This window comes from Zophobas morio, unplaced genomic scaffold (genome assembly GCF_036711695.1).
Source record: "Zophobas morio isolate AGI-343-1 ecotype UQ-CSIRO unplaced genomic scaffold, CSIRO_AGI_Zmor_V1 ptg000004l, whole genome shotgun sequence".
Classification (NCBI taxonomy): domain Eukaryota; kingdom Metazoa; phylum Arthropoda; class Insecta; order Coleoptera; family Tenebrionidae; genus Zophobas; species Zophobas morio.
The window spans coordinates 15,066,963-15,086,225 of NW_026972109.1; the positions used below are offsets into that span (position 1 = coordinate 15,066,963).

The following is a 19,263-nucleotide window of genomic DNA, read 5'->3' on the forward strand; positions in this document are numbered from 1 at the left end:
CCGTCCCTGTTAATCCCGCACCAATTAATTAATCGATGGCGTTTTTCATTTTCGGAACGATCGTGTTTCAGGTTTGCGTCGATCCTGTCAAGGGCCTGGTCTTTCAGAACCGTTACGACCGAAGGATAATTTGCGTCGATCCTTCGCAGGAGCCAGGCGCGAACACTACGAGGAAAAGAATCGAATCGGATATTTACGACCACGTCATACTGTACGATCACGTCGTACGGCAAAGGATTTAAATCAAATAAAACTTATTCGGAGAGGAACGCTTGTTATAATTGGATTTAATCAAGTTTAACGATCCTACTAATTTGGAGGGGTTTTACGGCAATTTAAGTGGGGTTATTAATTTTTATTTATTGCCTGGGACAGATTGAATTTGTTTTGCGAGGTGTGTGGGGTAAGGGGGCGGCGAAATAACGGAATTTCATTCATTATAAGATGGATGAAATAAAATGTATGGGGAAAGGTTAAGAAAGGTAAGTTGGCACCATTTCAGATGGTCGAATAAAACTGCACAATTAGTTTAGTTTTGAAATTTTTTGAGTTTGCCACAAATAATTATTTTCTAGGTGCACACTATTTGGTAGTTGAGAGACAACATTGTTTAACAATAGGTAATAATTAGCGTGTGACAACTTTGAAACTTATTAAGATCTGCATACAGAAGTGCTCAGAAATGAGTTTAAAATAATTGCTGCAAAACCCTTCGCTGTATAATAAGCCAGAACATTAAGTAAGCAATCTCCACTTCAATTTCTTCCCTTTTTAAATAATAAACAGTAATTACTTAGTAATGAGTAAATAAGCTCCCCAATTCCCTTATTTCCTCCAAACTCGAGAGTAAGTTATAATTTTTATTTATTACCTTTCCCTGTTTGCGCTCCGAGCATCATTCAGCTCGAAAGGACAATATTTTTTTAATAACGGGAATCGAGACGCTCTTCCCATTTTATTAAAAAATCTATATAGTGGTCAGCACTAACGGCCCGTAAAAATGGCCACAATGTAGCGTAAGTGCCCCAAAATGCCAGAAATATTTTACTTAAGACCCCTATTTACCAAAACGGCTTTACATCCTGCAATAAATTTCAGATTTAATTCCCCACAAAAATTCCACATTCCATCTACGCAAACCACCGGAGAAAACAAACTACGAAAATCCTATTATAAAAAATACCTCTTTTGGCCCTTTACAATGCAAGGTGTCGTACACGTCCTTCTCCCGATTTGCAAAATTTTTCGTGCAAATAGCCACGTTCTTCTTGTTTTTCTTGTGCACGTCCATCGTTTCGTTTATTTATGTTCTTCGTTTCACACAGTTATTCAAGGTCGCGATAACAAACAGTCGTGAGAAAAACGATCGCGAACTAGAGACGATCAAAACTAAAGTGCTCGCGCTTTTACAATTTTGTGTATATATAGGAGTGCGTCTGAAAAAAAAAATCCGACAATATTGTGGCGTAAACTACGCTGACGCGATGACAGCAGGAGCTGGTCACGTAACCGCTGCAGGTTTACAGGAATCGGCCGAAAACTTCCGATTTTTCGGTGAGGGAAGACTGGGAAATTGCGGTTGGAGTTTTCCCGCAGAAGTGTGCTTGGGAGCCGATTTTGTTTTGGATTTTTTGGGTGTCTTATTTAGGGATTTGCGGTTCTGTCTCGTGTATCTATAAAGATAGTAGTTGTGTTTACGTACAGTTGAGAGTACGAAAAGGTTCTCGGAAATGCGTTGCGAAAGAAAAGTGATAACATATTTGTGAAAGTTGATCAGGATTCAGTGAGGATGTTTTTGTTATTGTATTGTTATTTAAAGCATATTTGATACTGTTAGGTACCTACCTCTCAATTTGTTTATTTATCTGTTTCGTTCATGCAGTTTAGACTTAAATATGTACAATTAGATATTGTTAACATGTCTTTCACTCATTTCTGCATCTCGTGCTCGGTATGAAGTCCTATTTGGATTTACTTTATCTATGATCATTTCTATTTGTCAACCGAGTACATAAAAGCCACAGCATCACATATTTTAAGACACTTCACTTCATTTTTCGAACTAGAGTATTGAATTGAGTATGTCATAACGACACACTTTGGAAGGCTATTGTTATTAAAATGTTGTATTGGAAGCAGGTTTATTTAAATATGTTTTATTACAACACGTTTTTCTGCACAAAATTTTGTTTCAGGGCCTTATCGTTCCAACTATAAACTGTGTTGCATTTTTGTTATAAAATAAATTACTTTGAAGACATCAGAAGAATTTCGCCAAAATATTGTGCCCTATTTATTCTTTGCTTATACTTGGCTATTAAATGTCACAATTGTTTGGAGGTTATAGCTGCTAGTCTTCTCAAAGCCAAATAGTCTTTTTTTTATAATTCTTACCTGTTGAGTCAAAAATGTGCTGATCCATATAAGTGTGCAAAAAACAATAGAATAGTACAGGTAATGGACTTCCCGTTAGCAAACAAATGATCCTTTAAGATTATTAGTCAAAAATACTAGTGTACTTAATTATTTTTACTTGCACATATATATAACCTTTTTAGCAACTTTCTATATTATCAGCAAGTGCTTGCGGATTGTGTTTCCAAATTTTGGGGAAATTACCGTGAAATAAATTGACTCGTTCATACATTTTTTTGAAACACCTGTATAATCAGTTGTAAAAAATTTGAATACGGTGATGAATCAGAAGAATTTTGCACATTTTCGATACGATTTTTTTCGTCAAAATTTTGAGATGACATCATCAATCTTTTTGGGGGGATAAAAAAATATATTTTGATCAAAATTTGCCATGCTTATGATAACCTTAAAACGTTTGGAGAATTTCAAAGCCTTCGGTTTTGCAGGTTGAAAATTAAGTTGAACCGTATGTACAACTTTTTTACAAAAATTTGGATGTCTCGAGTAAAAGCTAACCACGGAGTGATGAACTAGGAATTGTAGGACTATGTTATTTTATACAATTTAAAACCATTTACTCTGCAGTTTTGAGGTGACGTGATCACATTGTTGGTGGGAATGTTTAGACAAAGTTTGGTTGGCGTTTTACCATCTACATAATATTCACAATACACAGATAAAATTTGACAATCGGTCCGGTAGTTTCGAAGATTATCAACTTTAACAAAAAATGAAATAGACGCCGTTGAGACAGACAGGTGTGAAGGCGACACTTATATTTTCGAGCTCTAGGGGTCGTAACACATCGAGAAAATATGAAAGTAGCCAATCGCTCGATGGACTGGGATTACAGTACTTCCTTAGCTAAGCACTTGGAAAATAAAATAAATTAATCAAGTAATTGTACCAATTACATTTATGTATTCGTTATATGACTGTTTCTGAAAAGTTTCCAAAATTTTCATAGTGTATTTTTTTTAATTATAACATCAGTAGACCTATTGTAAACAACATAAGTTTTGATTTATAGGGAGAACAAAGATTACAGGATATTTTAATACTTTTCAAAACTTATCAAAATGAAGATATTCTGTTTTTTACTTTTCTAGGTCTCGTTTCCGTCTGCCTGTCCGTCTATCTGCCGTCCCGGATTTTTATTAGACAGATAATGTCCGAAAGTACTGGACCGATTGTTGTGAAATTTTGTATCTATATGTATTAGGAATATCATGTAGATGAGAAAACGCTAACCAAAATTTGCCTAGTCATCCCCACGAATAATGTGATGACGTCACTTCAAAATTGTACATAGTAAATGGGTTTTAACTTGTATAAAATAACATAGTCCTACATATGTAGTTTATGACTCCGAATTGAGTTTTTATCCGAAACGTCCAGATTTTTTGAAAAAAGTCAAAATCATGAAACATTTTGCAATTTAATTTGGAATCTGCAGAACCCAATGCTTTGTAATCTTGCAGATGATTTACAGTAAGGATAAACATGTAAAATTTTTATTCCAAATATATTTACTTGTCCCCTCCAAAAAATTGATGATGTCACCTCAAAAGTTTCCCGAATAAATCCTATCTAAAATGTACAAAATATGATGAGTCTGTGCTTGTGATTTATCACTCCATTAATATTTTTTGGATTTACATATACAGGATGATTAAAAAAAATAATGATTGGGTGAATTTATTTAATTGATTTAATCAGGACCTACAAAACCGACTGCTTTGAAATCTTTGAGATGTTTTACAGTTATCATAGGCATGGTAAATTCTTAGTCTAAATATATTTCCTCATTTCCCCCAAAAAATTGATGACGTCACTTCAAAATTTTGCTGAATAAATCATATCTTAAATGTTCAAATTATGATGAAACAACACTTGTGATTTATCATTCCAAAATATGAATGGAATGCGTGAATTTATTTTATTTATTTAATCAGGAACTACAAAACCGAATGCTTTGAAATCTTGGAGATGTTTTACAGTTATCATAAGCATGGTAAATTTTTAATCAAAATGTATTTGCTCATCTCCCCTAAAAAATTTATGACGTCACCCCAAAATTTTCCCATCTAAAATGTACAAAATATGATCAGTGTGTACTTTAACATTCCATTCATATTTTTTAGATTTGTTTATCAGGTCGCTCAAAAAAAAAATGAATGAGTCGATTTATTTTGTTGATTAAATCAGGAATAGTTTACTCCATTTTCCCGAAAATTTAGAAATACAACACTGTTATTATTAGTATTACAAACCCAATTTGATAGACACAAAAAATTTTAAAGTAAAAACTCGTTTGAAACATAGGCGTAGCACGCTTATTTACATTTACTTTAACATTTTACAGACATGCATTTGTTTTGTTGCGCTGACTAGGTTGCGTGAATGTGGTATAGACAAGTTATAATCACCCAATTGTGAATTACACCATCAAAAATTAAAATAAAATCCAATGTTTTATATAATAAGCGGAAGTCGAAGCAATAAAAAAGTCTGGTCGACCATCGGTATTGTTTGCAGTTTCTCTGTTTGACTCTCACAATTGTTACCGCTTGTTGTCTTAAATTAAGAATGCTTATACATAAATGATTTTGAGTCGCCTCTGCTAATACACGCGGCATACGTGATTAGCAGAGCAGAGAGAGTTTTGTTATTTTATTGAATATAAATCAATATTCAAGACGACCCAATTCATTTTCCCGAAAATTTGGGAATACAGTACTTTTATTTTTAGTATTACACTACATCTATCAAAACTGATATACGTCCTTGCAAAAATGTTGATGACGTCATCGCAATTTTTTTTTTAAATTGCACCGCTACAAAAATGTAATGAGAAAAAAAAACATAATAGGCAGGCAGTCGTCGTGTTTCCGACAACGAGGGAAGTACTGTCTAAACTTTTTAGACCAATTTCAGTTTTTGACGCATACGAATGAAAAATATAAACATTAATAACATTTTTATGACACTATTTTTAATGTAACTGTTAAGTAAACCCCATCTAGGACGTGGAAAATAAAGAATTTAATATTTTTTAGAATTATCTATCCAAAAAAATTAATGAATACTATACACTATAAGAACAATACTAACTAGTATTGTTCTTATAGTGTTGTAGTGTATGTATTAAAAGTGATGTACTATCCCCCTAGGAATGCCTGATGACATCAAAAAATTGTATTCAGAAAATCTCGCTTGATACTGTAGACAATGATTTGTGACTTGTATTAATACTTGGTGCTGTATCTACGTTTATTTCTGCTATAACACCGAAAACAGAAAATTACAATAAATTTCGACGCGTTTCGCCAACCACGTTGACATAATCTAAACAATACTAACTTATTGGCGAAACTCGCCGACAATTTTTGTAATTTTGTATTTTCGGTGTTATAGCTGTAGGGGAAATAAACGTAGTGTTGTCGTTCTCCGCGAGATCGAAGAACATTCGTTAAAAGAAATAAAATTTTAAATTGTTGTTATTAGTAAGTATTGTTTGCAAATTAAAATATAATTTTTATACCGTCCAAGTTGTCTAAGTGTTCAACATCAGACAATATTTTTATACATATTTACTCTTCGTTTGCAGTACGAGCGTAGCTGAATACTTGTAAGCACACTAATTCGGAAAATATATCGCCGGTCGCGTAAGAAACAACAATATGTAAATACAAAATGTTTATTTTCGAAATTAAAGTGACCTATTTAAGCTCAGTTTGCTTCGACAAGATATAGAGAAGGCCATTTAATAAAACTGCGTAGATCTTAAGTAAACCTTGCCTTCAACACTAAGAACAAAAGAAAATTTTCAACAGTCGTTAATATTAAAACTGCTTGGTTGTGAATAATCAGTTATGAATTTTTTACGCTACATTGTTGTAATTTCCGAAACGCTTAGTTACCAGTGCATCGTGAACTAAAACAACAAACAAAAGATCTTTTTCAACATTTGCACTAAGCAAACTCGCAATGAGACAGTCGTTGCTCTTTTCTCATACATATTGTTATAATTTTACCGACACACAACATCATTCACGTGTGTGTTTGTTAACTAGATAGCACCTGAATCTTCCTCGTGAATCAGTGAATGACAATCACGTGCTGTTATTATTTTACATTATTGACTCACTTAGTCACACTTACATTTCTATTATTTCCTTTATCTAAGACCGACTTTTCTTAAAATTTAAACAAAAAGGGAAAAATTTTAATGCATGTTTAGTCATTATTAGTGGTGTTTAATTTTTTCAAAATTTTCATCAGTCGGTCATTACCTTGACCACCCCAAAAAGCCGTCCCTACCAGTATTTTCCGGATTTGTATTTAGTTATGTTAATCGTTAACCACCTCGTGACCAAAAATGTTTATTTGCCGAAATCACGAGTTGTTCCGTTGTCAAACAAGACTAAAAAACCGTTTAGAAGACACGTGCAAAACATCACTACTCTCCGGGGAAAAACTGCTACACGATTTCTAAAAATCCCTAGAAATTTAGACATACCGACCCTTGCACTTGCACGTCTATCGTAATAAACGTCATAGTAAAATCCGACAGCACCCGAAATCATGCACGTATGTAACTTCAACCTTAGCGTGACATCATTGCGGCTAATGCACTCCTGAACTTGACTTAAGTCGCTCTTGCGCCAAGACATTGCATAATTGTATAGATAAACGTCTGATTGTGTACTATTAGCTGTATTAACAATTAGTCAAGTACCTATTTTGTCTTCTTATTTTTAATAATTCAATCGGCGTTTGTGTGACTTCAGTCAATATTTGATCGCCATTGTTTTATTTTTTATTTTGTAAGTACCGGCCACAATTATTGGGTTGCGGGGGAAAACACATTCAGATGCAACACGGAAGTGAAAAGCGTGATACCGCACTGTACAAACCGCATTGGAAAGGTCGGGATGACAAGTTGTATTCAAAAGGATAGAGTTTTGTGATTCATTAGGCATCCCAGAGTTTACATAATTTAAAAGGATCATCACAATAACGCAAGCAATTATTATTTGATCATTATTACATAATATTGGCATTTTTTAGTGATGGTGGTCAACATTGGAATGACCATGAAACATGAATCTTAAAATAAAATGCTAATTAGATAGTTTCGGTTTTTTATTGTTTGAAAAAAATCCGGATCCCCTCGCAGTTGCTTGGTTCAAAGAATTTAAGATTTTGTAATCTGAATTCTGATTCAAGCGAGTTTGTTGTTGAGATGAATGCAATTTTCATATTATAAAATTTCATAGCAGATATTGAGAGTTTTGAATTGTTAGGGTATTAATTACATTAAAAAGTATCATGTTAAGATGAAAAACTTCGTTAGAAATAAAATTAAATCGATGTTAAGAAATGTTGGTCGGTTTTTGATGAATTTGCAATTTCAGGTTGTGGGCTACTTAGTGTATTTTTTTAGGATTTAGGTACTTTCTGTAGTGAAATTTTTAAATTGTTTATTGTTTTTGGAAGTCTATTTTAGAAATAGGTACAGACTTACAAAGTCTCCATTTTTGCCTTCGACAAGAGCAGTTGGGATTATTTTTATATACTTTGTCAATTTTTTGACAGTTAAGATCAAGAAATTTTTATATATAAAAGTTACATAAATTTTAATTAATTTATGATTTTAATGATCTTAGGGTTGCTATATCGTGTTTGTTTTAAACATTGTGTTTAAATTTTACCAACGACTTTCTAAATTTCCCAGCCATTAATAACGAGTTTATAATAAAAGTGACAGTAAGTCAAGAAAACCACACAAATTTTCCAGATACTATTCCAATCGATATTTTCGTCTTGGCGATCTAAAGAACGATAATTGTCAATAAGAAAGAAACATATTCAAGCTTTTTTAGTTGAGTAATCCACATTTGCATGTTTTAAGGACAGGAAAATTGATGTCATTTTTTAATCAGTTTTAAATTATTTAAGAGAAATAAATGCGCATAAACTGTATTATGCAATCAAACCTTAACTGGGAATCTTCGCTGAATTTGAAAATATACTATCTGGTGACTTTTTAAATTTCTGCTCTAGTTGGCCATGACGCTTACGTCAGCCGCTTCAGTCGCACCGTTGACGTACACGTCACAGCCAACTAGAGCAGAAATTTAGAAAATCGGACGGTATAGCTTGTTATACTTCAAAATATTGTATTGTCTAACCAATTTTTAAAATATATTTACTTCAAAATATTTCTGTAATCTGTCTCAGATCTCCTGTATTGATAAAATATTTTATCCCTTTTACTTAACTATTGTAATCGAGTCCATCGGGCGACTTACTACTTTCTTTTTTTCTCGACGTTTCGTGACCCATAGGATATAAAAAAAATTATCTCGTTTTCCGTCGATTTTTAATAAACAAATTTTTTCCGAATTATATGTCGATGGTAAAACGCTCACCAAAATTTGGCGAATCATGCTCAAATTGTTGACGTCGTCTACAAAATACAGGTTTCTCAAAAAATGGCGCACCAATTCTATGACACGTTGTTCAGGACCTTTTATGGAGCAGAGAAAAAATCGGTCCAAATGCAGAAAATATAGCTCTTCAAAACTTGTATACAATAGTAAATTTTATTTAAATTTTATAAATTAACATACTTCTGTAGTTGTGGATTATGAATCCGTGTCGAGTTTTTACCCCAAACAGCTAGATTTTTGGTAAAAAAAGCAGAACTGGATAAAAACATTTGGCAATTTAAATTTGAAACTGCATAACTGAATGCTGTGAATTCCTGCGTTTATTTATCACAAAATTTTGTAGTGGAAAAACTCACTTGAAATATATTCATAGCACGGTTTTTTGCATTTACTTTAACATTGCCTTTATTTTAACTTAATAAAAAAATATACAAAATTTTATAGTTTTTCGAAAAGGCTGGATATGTTTTATTGTACTTCAGGGGCGAGGGATGTTCTGTCGAAATAACCTTCGACCAATTTTTATATTTCAAATTGTGACATTTAGTTAATTTTAGACTCTCTAATTTTATAAAGTTTGTTTTTGAACAATTGTTTTTTGAAATCGTTTAAATTCTGTTTTTATAATTTATTAAAAGGTCGTGTGTGTTATTTATTAATAACATTAGAGGAATATTTTTTTTTTATTTAAATACCGTTCTGAGTAGTTAAAATGGAATGTGAGATATCAAAAGCGGTGCGATATAAACGAATCCCATTTATCGGTATGTTATTTTCGAAATAGTAATTACAATTCTAAATTATGTGCAACCACCTTCCGTACAAGAAGTTTATCTTCACCGATAAAAATTAATAGTTTACCATCGTAGCGTTTTTTTAGTCGTGATTAAAATATTAATTTTAAAATTAATTGCTTTCTGTTAGCTTGTTCATTCCGTTTTGTAATTTTATTTTGAAGGATTTATTTATTTGTTTTAATGAATTTACTGTGTTTGAAGTTCTCATTACATAAAATAAGGTATTCCGCTTCTACTCTACAGGCGGTCCAAAATGTATGAAAGAAATTGCTTAAAATTAAGCTGTAAATTTTTACTAAAAAATGAGTTTCATATAATAGGTAATGATCACATTATAACATATAGTTTTTAGTCGTCATTTTTAGCTTTTAAGCTAAAAACAATGGCGTTTACAGAATTTCAACATCTCTATCCGTTTTCAAGATAAAGGCTGCAGAGTTTTTTTATATATTTTTCCCTCAGGTACTCATCACCTTTAACGGACATTTTATTAAACCAAGTTATGAAATAACATAATATTATCGTAAACTCTAATATGTTCGACACTGCAAATGATTAAATTCTAGAAGCTTTCCGCTGTTCTCGTGATTTTTCACGTGATTATCTACGTATATAACAAGTACTCTGCTATTAAGTGTCCTATAACTCATTTCTCACACCCCTTCTCTCACGTTTACCTGTAATTGCATTTGTTTTCCACATCGTAACCCTCCCTTAACGGCAAAATAACAAGATTCTGAAACAATAAAGATAAGTTTTTATCGCTGGTGATTTAATTCCTACTAAACCACTCCGAACACATCGTAAACGCAAACGTGCATCGCGAAAAAATAACAGTTATCTAATGAAACATCCCTTGTACAGTCTCCGCCGAAATTAACAGATAATTAGCCCGGTCTGGATGCACTTGTACGGGTTTTAGTCGGACAATTAATCACGTTGACAAATATTTGCTCGCAAATTAAACGCTGCTTTAAGCAACATTAATCAAAACAAAGTCGGAGGATGCGGAGCGCAGAGGATCTGCGATTTTTTACATTTTTAATAAGTCATATCGCGTTTTACGAACGAGTGGACAACTCGCATTTCCTTGATCTAGACGCAGGGATGAGGGAGTCATTTTAAATACCGACAGAGAGGATTTCGGGTTGAGGCTTATCCAATTTTTAGCGAGAAAGGAGAAGATAAAAGCTTATTGAATTACATGTAATACTTTATACTTTGTATAAAAACGAGTTTAGTGTAATGGGAGTGGTGGGCTTCTTGAAGCCGTGCATGTGCAGCCGAGGTATCTAGGAGAAATAAAGTTTGCTTGAGAGGCATTTTCCAGCTACAAAGTTATGTTACTGCTTGGACAAATGAGGTTTTCTAAGCTGAGTATTTCAGGATACTCAAGGCATAGACGTTTGGTTAAATTTTCTGTTTGAAATAAATTACAGTATGTGGAAATAGTAATTACGAGTCACAGAGAAGAAGCATTCGGGCCTTTCATAAATTAACATTGTCTGTTATTCTCCACGTCAGTATGTACTGTATGATGAACTTGTTAGTGTTAATAACCAGTTGGTTGTAACGAACAATAATCATTGATTTAATCAGCTGCGAACAAGCAGGAAAAGAACAGAAACTGACGCTACAAAAATGTATCAAAACAAGAAATACAAAGGCCACATGAAATTACTAATAAATGGAAAAGAATGGAGACCGTATCCAGAAGACAATGACGTAAAGGAAATGGGTAATAGACTTATGTAAGTCAACAAAAAGCTAAAAGACGACGAAACGCAAAACAACTACATATTTTTGAACATCCTATAAATGTGTATTAACATCCAATAATTTTTTTTGTGTTTAGGATAACCAATTTTTTTTAAATGACAGCCTATGTATTTTTTTAAGACTTCTGTAGAGCTTATTTTACTGAATTCATCATTCTTTAATCACCCATACTCCGCCACAGTCTTTATTTCGGACGCATATGTTCCGAAAACACACTTTGTTAATTTGTTTATATTTGGTTTGGAGGGCACTTTTCCACTCATGATAGTAAACTCATTAACAATGCTCCAAAAATATGTATGAATGCATTGATAAAGCGCAAGACTATGCGTTATTTCATGTGAGTTTTCCCATTTGAAAATGTTGCCATCAACATTTTAGGAAGAACGCATACAGTCGGGGTCATAAAATTTAGACGTCATTTTTCTGCCTTTTTGAAAATTTGGATGTAGTATAGTGTCACTTTGACATTTGAAATTTTAAAGATTGGTGACGCCGCATTCAATATCGGCATGCCCGCACTATCAAAAATGACGAAACTAAAAAAATAAGATTACAATACTTAAAAGTGTTTCTCACTTTGTAATGAAAATGAGGTCCAAGTATGTCAATTCCGACACGTGCAGTAAAAGAATGGATTGTATCGTGTAAGAAACAAAAAAAAACCCATGCGATAATCAAGTCCGAAGTGGCACTCTACAAGCAATTAATAGACGAATAACCTCGTGGAAGCTCCGTTTACACAAGTATATTGGTTGCTGTACAATTTCGATGTTTGAGAAAATGTGGATGCATCGGGGAAAACCTCAAGGCGGTTCCATAAGCCACAAATATAGAAGCATGCCATTTTATAAAATATAAATCTTATTTACTACGAACAATTTTGAGAAGACATCACAATGGTGGTGAAGATAATTAGGCACATTTTGGTTAGACGATATTTCTAATCCATATACAACATTTGACAACAACCGGTAGTTTCTAAGATTTATTATCTCTAGTAAAAATTGATACAGATGGAAGACGGACAGATACACAAAAACGCGAAACTGTCGAGAAAATATGAAAGTAGCTAGTTGCCCGATGGACCCTATTACAATACTTCCTTAGCTTACGCTTGGAAAGTAAAAAGAGAAAGGAAGAGAAATACTTAAAGGAGATGAAACATAAGAAGTTGAGAATCGGTGCTTGGGACCTAAAAAGCATCAGAAACATCAAGAAATAGTGTGAAAATGTGATCTACTATTCTGGTCAGGAGTCAAAGAAATAGAATGATCGAAATGTTTAAATAATCAACAATTGCGACAAATAGGTTAAAATGTTATAAACAAGGAATATAGATATAGAATTTTGATGGTAGAAATGAAATTGGTAGAATAAATATGGACTGAAGAATAGAAAGACGCATTTTTGAGAAAGTACAAAAAGAAATAGAGGAGGAAAATGAAATATATTAGTTGCCGCAGATTTAAATGGACAAGTAGTACACCAAAATGCACACATAAAGGAATATTTAGGGAAAGTAAGCCGAACAAGCTTGAAACAATAACTGAGGCAGAATAAGAGAAATAAACATAAAAAATAATTTAGTGATGGGAAAGATGAAGTTCAAACATAAAGACATTCATAAAAGTAGCACAAAATTATATAAGGAATTAATAAACTGGAAGATTCAGTGAGTCAGAACTTACAGAGTAGAAAAAATTGGTCCAAAGAGTTTACACAGTACTTCCCTCGCTGTCGGAAACGTGACGACTGCATGCCTATTATGTTTTTTTTTCGCACTAGATTTCAAAGCATTCGGTTTTGTAGTTCTTGATTAAATCAATAAAATAAATTTGAGCATTCATTAAATTTTTTGAGTCACCCTGTATTTCCAAATCCAAAAAATATGAATGGAATGATAAATTACAAGAAGAGACTCATTATATTTCGTACATCTTAGATAGGATTATTCGGCAAAATTTTGAGCTGACGTCATCAATTTTTTGGAGGGGATAAGCAAATATATTTTTACTAAAAATTTATTATGCTCTTTATAACCTTAAAACATTTATAAGATTTCAAAGCATTCGGTAATGTAGTTCCTGATTAAATCAATAAAATAAATTTACCCATTCATTAATTTTTTGGGTCACCCTGTATATGCAAATCCATAAAATATGAATGGAATGATAAATCACAAGAAGAGACTCATCATATTTTGTACATTTTAGATACGATTTATTCAGCAAAATTTTGGGGATGCGTCATCCATTTTTTAGGGGGGATGAGCAAATATATTTTGATCAAAAATTTGCCATGCTTATCATAAATTTAAAACATTTCCAAGATTTCAAAGCATTCGGTTTTGTAGTTCCTGATTAAATCAATTAAATAAATTCATGCATTCATTAATTTTTTTGGGTCATCCTGTATATGCAAATCCAAAAAATATGAATGGAATGATAAATCACAACGACAGACTCCTTATATTTTGCACACTTAAGATAGGATTTATTCACAAAAATTTTGAGCTGACGTCATCAATTTGGGGGGGGGGGGACGAACAAATACATTTTGACTAAAAATCTATCATGCCTATGATAACTTTCATATATCTCCAAGATTTCAAAACATTCAGTTTTGTACTTCTTGATTAAATCAATAAAATAATTTTACACATTCAATAATTTTTTTGAGTCACCCTGTATCTGCAAATCCAAAAAATATGATTGGAATGATAAATCACAAGTACAAACTCATCATATTTTGTACATTTTAGATAGGATTTATTCGGCAAACTTATGAGCTGACGTCATCAATTTTTTGGAGGGGATAAGTAAATATATTTTGATTAAAAATTTATCATGCTTATCATAACTGTAAACCATCTGCAAGATTTCAAAGTATTTGGTTTTCCAGATTCAAAATTAAATTGCAAAATGTTTCATAATTTTGATTTTTTTTTTTTTCAAAAATCTGGACGTTTTGGGTAAAAACTCAATTCGGTGTCATAAACTACATGTGTAACACCATGTTATTTTATACAATTTAAAACCAATTTATTATGTACAATTTTGAAGTGACGTCATCGCATTAGTGGTGGGGATAATTAGACAAATTTTGCTTAGCGTTTTACCATCTACATGATATTCCTAATGTAAGTACAAAATTTTACAACAATCGGTCTAGTACTTTCGGACAGATAGACGGAAACGGGAGACCTATTTCTTCATCTTCTTGGGGTCATGAAAGATCGAGAAAACGTAAAAGTAGAGGGTCGGCCGACGGACTCGATTACAATACTTCCTTTGCTTACGCTCGGGAAGTAAAAAGGTCTATTATTTAAATAGAACTTCCCTCGCAAAAGAACCGCAAAAATGTACATACAAAATAGCTGCATATTTTAGAATTGCATAACAAAAACAAACAATTACAAAGTGTACAAAAATGTCTGAAAACATGATGAGAATGTAACAAACCAAAAAACTGGGACAAGACAATCAAAGAATAAATCAGGAAGTGATAAGGTAGATTGCTAAGGAAAAAAACCTTTAGAATCATACAGTAGTTAGTAAATTTGAAGTGGGAGTTCACAATTTGCAAACTTTTCCAAGTTTTAACCAGCAAATTAACTATGAGTTGTATGCACAACATGCCTTAAAATTTTGTCATAGCAGTTTTCCCATTACATAAACATATAATTCCAAACCACTTGTTCACATCACGGTAGCCATCAGCACTTTTATCATCTTTATTAAATATTTCTTCACCACAAAATGATTTTAAAATTATTGTATGGTAAGATTACATCATGTTAAGTCATGGAGTCACGACTAGTCCCAAGACTGAAAAAGTACGATAATTGTGATCTTATCTCTATATATGTGTTAGTATATCCCACGTTGCAAATCCTATTACATTTGGTTTGTGAACATTTACCAGAATTTAATAACAGAAACGTCACCATCGCGCAGCAACCACATAATTAGCATGTAGGCCCCTAAAGACCCTCCTTGAAATTTGCACATTCGTGTCATCCATTGTCAAGTAGCGGCAGATGGAGAATGTCCATACACATATATCAGATATACGCCAAGAACACTAAATTACCAACATCAACACGCACTATTGTTGTTTGAAATTATTTCACAGACTTTTATTGGCAATTGGGGGTGAAAGATTCGTTAAAATTTAAATTTTTACGATAGAACCAACTAAAATGCTCACAACCGTTGTGGTGGATAATAGGAATAATAAATTATTAACGGGGGAAACCCTGAAAACATGTAAAACCAAACACATGACCATAAACTCAGACTAAAATACAATTAAATCCTATTTATTTAGCACTACAATTAAAACAGAGGTAACACTTTTTTATAATCCTGAAAGTTATACTAAAAATTTGAACTCGAGCAGTCACTCTGAATCAACAACCTGCACCCGTAGCGACAAAGCTGGAACTTTTCATTAAAATTTTATTCACGAGTTAAAAATTAATCACTTAGTACACAGTCAATAGCAAACAATTCTTAAAACTTCCAAAGAGTAATTTTCAATGAAAGTGGTCCTTTCATGCAAGTTTCATAAAATCGGCCTGGCAATATTTGAGTAAAGAAATTGCTGTGTCCTGAAGAACCAAATTTATATGGTTATATAAAATTTGCAAGCAAAAAAAGCCGCAACTCTACCGCTGACTATCTGGCATAAAGTCGAAAAAAAAAAATCAGCTACCACACATAACTTTCAGCAACATTCCGTAACCGTCTAGACTTAAAATAAAAGTCCTTTCCAGATCATCCAGTCTCATTAAATTTTCGCAGACTCGTCTTGCGTTCGTATTTTTAGCCACAGCTCTCCAACGCTCAAAAATATGCATTTTCTGCGCCTGACATACGTTCCTCGCAGTCGATTTATTCCAGGCGGAAATGCAGCGTTTATTAATGCCACTGCGTGTACATTTTCTTGTCATGTTCGATATGAAAACTAATTAGACTTGATTGAAGGGTTGTTATTGTAGTATCAGCCCCCGGCAAATGCAAGTAATTTCGCTTCTAACCTGAACGTGCTTAAAATATTCGCCAAACAAAAATATCTGTTTAATTAATTTTTATTATGTTTGTTGGAGGCTCCATCTTGCCGGAAATTGGAGAATTCTGTGCTGGACTGATTTTTTCACACCTGATGACTTTCAGTTCTTGGAATTAAAATCTCGTCAAATATTTAATGTCCTTTACGTGACTTTCGGCTTTTCGGGACTTTATTTTGTGTTTGAGTTGGGAGTTTTATAGATGGAGAGATGGAGAGCGAGAATGTGTTCTTAATTAAAATTTGATCGACCCGGGAGTTGTGGATGTGTGTTGATATGGGGTTTAATGGTGACAAAACTTCGAGAAAACGTGTGAAAAAAAAACGTTGGTTTTATTCGGGTTTTTACATCGCGGGTGAAAAATGTAAATGACAAGTTGTGCTTGTTGTGACGAGATTATGGTACTTAACGCAAAAGCGTACTTTGTACACTTAAATAAATTCTATTTTTACTGGCGGTGTAATTTCATCGCGCTCACATATTAAAAGAGTTTTTTCGGCGAAACTTTATTGTATCTACAATATGTATAGTATCAAGGGATTTAAAATAAATCGCTCAGACGCACTTGTCTACACTTTAGAAACCTCCATAATAATAAAACTTTGATGTAGAATAATTTTCTATCGTTACGATGATTAAATTAGAAACTTTAATCTACAAAGTGATTTTTTTTAAGGCAAAAGGAACTATGAAACAAACGCAGACGATGGGGAAATCAAACTGGAGGACAATAAAGAAACAGTGACAGGATTAAAAAGCATCATGTTCATGTGCGTTATAATCAAAGGTTTTTGTACTTTTCTATAGAAATCTGTTTTAAAGCAGGTTTACACCAACATTTTACTTCATTATATTAATTAGCTTCTAACGTTCCAAGAAGCTAGTAAACCCACCTACATAAATTCTAATAATCTGCTTTTCGTGTGTGCTTTATTTTATTTTTGTTTAACTGGCGAAGCTTTGCATGAAATTATTGCAGTACAGACGCATATTTTAGAATATTTCTGTATAACTTGCTGAATGGTTGTATAGAGTTTTATTTCTAGAGTGTTGTAAATGTCTTCTTCGAGTATCATCTGCATTACTTAATGTACATGTATAATATTTTAAGTCTTACTGTTGCTACCTCGAGGACGCTAATATTTAATTTTCATAAAAATTCTTGCTTAATAGTAACGTTACGACTGACTAATAACACATTGTATATATCGGAATTAATTTGTTTACCCACGCAAAATTTAATCGTTGCCTAAAATAATATTGTACATCTTTCTTTTTGAAGCAAATTTACTGCACGGGATTTCTGAAAAATAAGTTTGAATTACTTTATCAGCAATCGTCAAAGTTCTGAGAATAGAGTAACAACATGATAATTTGTGTCACATTGTGTAATACATAACACAGTGAACATATCGATCCCTAATATAAAACATTTGACGAAGTCTACTCTCAAATTATCGTTAATAATAAATAGTTACAATGGGAGTGCGATATTTGCTGTTTTTCAGAAACAAAGATGTTCAGTGTCCATAACTTAACAATTTTTTAAAATTAGATGGTCCTTTAGAAAAAGATAAAACGGGACTTTTTAATTAATAACTGAAAATTTTGAGATTGTTTTGTGAAAAACAAGCCAACATTTTTTACTTTGGACCTGAAAACAAAGCAACTTTAGGCAAACGTTGGTACAAAATTATTTCACGAGTGATCTATCTTTTTACAAAAATCCTTGCATCAAATGTAAGATTATCAGGTAAATTCAGATTAAAGAGGAGGTAGCGAAAAGTAGATGCCTCCAATATTTCGTAATATAAACATGTCACTGACAGTTCAGTGATTAAAGTCTGCCTGGTCGAGCTTGGCAAATAATAAATCAAATAAATTGCGTTTATGACGTGTCAAAATTTTGCAGTACTGTACAAATCAGGATTTGCCTGAGTCGTCATCTAATTTCTCATGCAGAACGTGTCTTTTTTACAACGTTAGTGATGAAGAATTTAAAATTTTTCTTAGATCGGTCTATCCGATGTATTAGTATCGAAGTTCGCTTGACAAACATACAACTTGGTTTTGTGGGTTATGCCCCTCTTAAGTTCATATGTGGTATTAGTTTAAGCGGCAATATTGTTGGCAAGCTGGGACAAAAAAGACGTGCTTTCCGTAAATTCGTTCAAGTTTTTTGTGGTTTGTGATATACGTGACTAAACCAACGCAATATTAAGAACATCAAAAGAGGCTGTGGACTTTTGTGGTTAAGTACAAGGAAGTAAATCTTAAGGCGCGAATACGTCTTTGACGTTATATCGCTTAACAAAAAGCTTTTTTTTTAATTGTAATTAATTATATTAAACAACTAAAAGAGAACAATATCGGAGCACCAAAATGTAAGAATTAAGCCAGATTTAAGTATAAAACCCCAGATGGGATGAATTGTTCATTTGTGGTTTCACTTTTTTCGTTAATGAATTTGTTTTAGTTCTTACTTCATCGTCATAAATGAACCGAACCTACATACAGGAAGGTTATTTAAATATTGATTAATCTTAGTTATGAAATTTATTTCATAATTATTTTTATTTTGAATTAATTTTGAAATTATATCTTTAATGTATTGTATACTTAATAATAAAACATGTAATTAAATTGGTAAAGAGATGAAATCAGCCATCATTTATACAACGCTAACGAAATTTGTGCATTTATCCCCTCCAAAAAGTTAATGACAACTATGTGTATG

General features: G+C 32.6%; 2 protein-coding genes across 6 annotated transcripts in view; one reads left to right on the forward strand and one right to left on the reverse strand.

Annotated features, from left to right (window-relative positions):
- LOC135142614 (nitric oxide synthase, salivary gland) overlaps nucleotides 1-19,263 on the reverse strand; it is a 106,624-nt gene that overhangs the window by 85,830 nt on the left and 1,531 nt on the right. The window contains exon 1 of one of the 4 annotated variants that reach the window (XM_064074371.1): nucleotides 1,184-1,456. The exons of the other annotated variants lie outside the window; for them this stretch is intronic. Within the exon in view, the coding sequence (XP_063930441.1) occupies nucleotides 1,184-1,291 (108 nt within the window). The 5' untranslated portion in view covers nucleotides 1,292-1,456. Of the gene's footprint in view, nucleotides 1-1,183; nucleotides 1,457-19,263 lie in introns of those variants that run through there. 4 annotated transcript variants of the gene reach the window in all.
- Nucleotides 1-19,263, forward strand: part of LOC135142740 (cilia- and flagella-associated protein 299-like) — a 105,195-nt gene that overhangs the window by 18,048 nt on the left and 67,884 nt on the right. Inside the window, exons 5-6 of one of the 2 annotated variants that reach the window (XM_064074493.1) lie at nucleotides 72-482; nucleotides 576-739. In XM_064074493.1, coding sequence (XP_063930563.1) covers nucleotides 72-242 — 171 coding nt within the window. In that variant the 3' untranslated portion in view covers nucleotides 243-482; nucleotides 576-739. Of the gene's footprint in view, nucleotides 1-71; nucleotides 483-575; nucleotides 1,003-19,263 lie in introns of those variants that run through there. The other variant, XM_064074489.1, reaches the window with a different exon arrangement.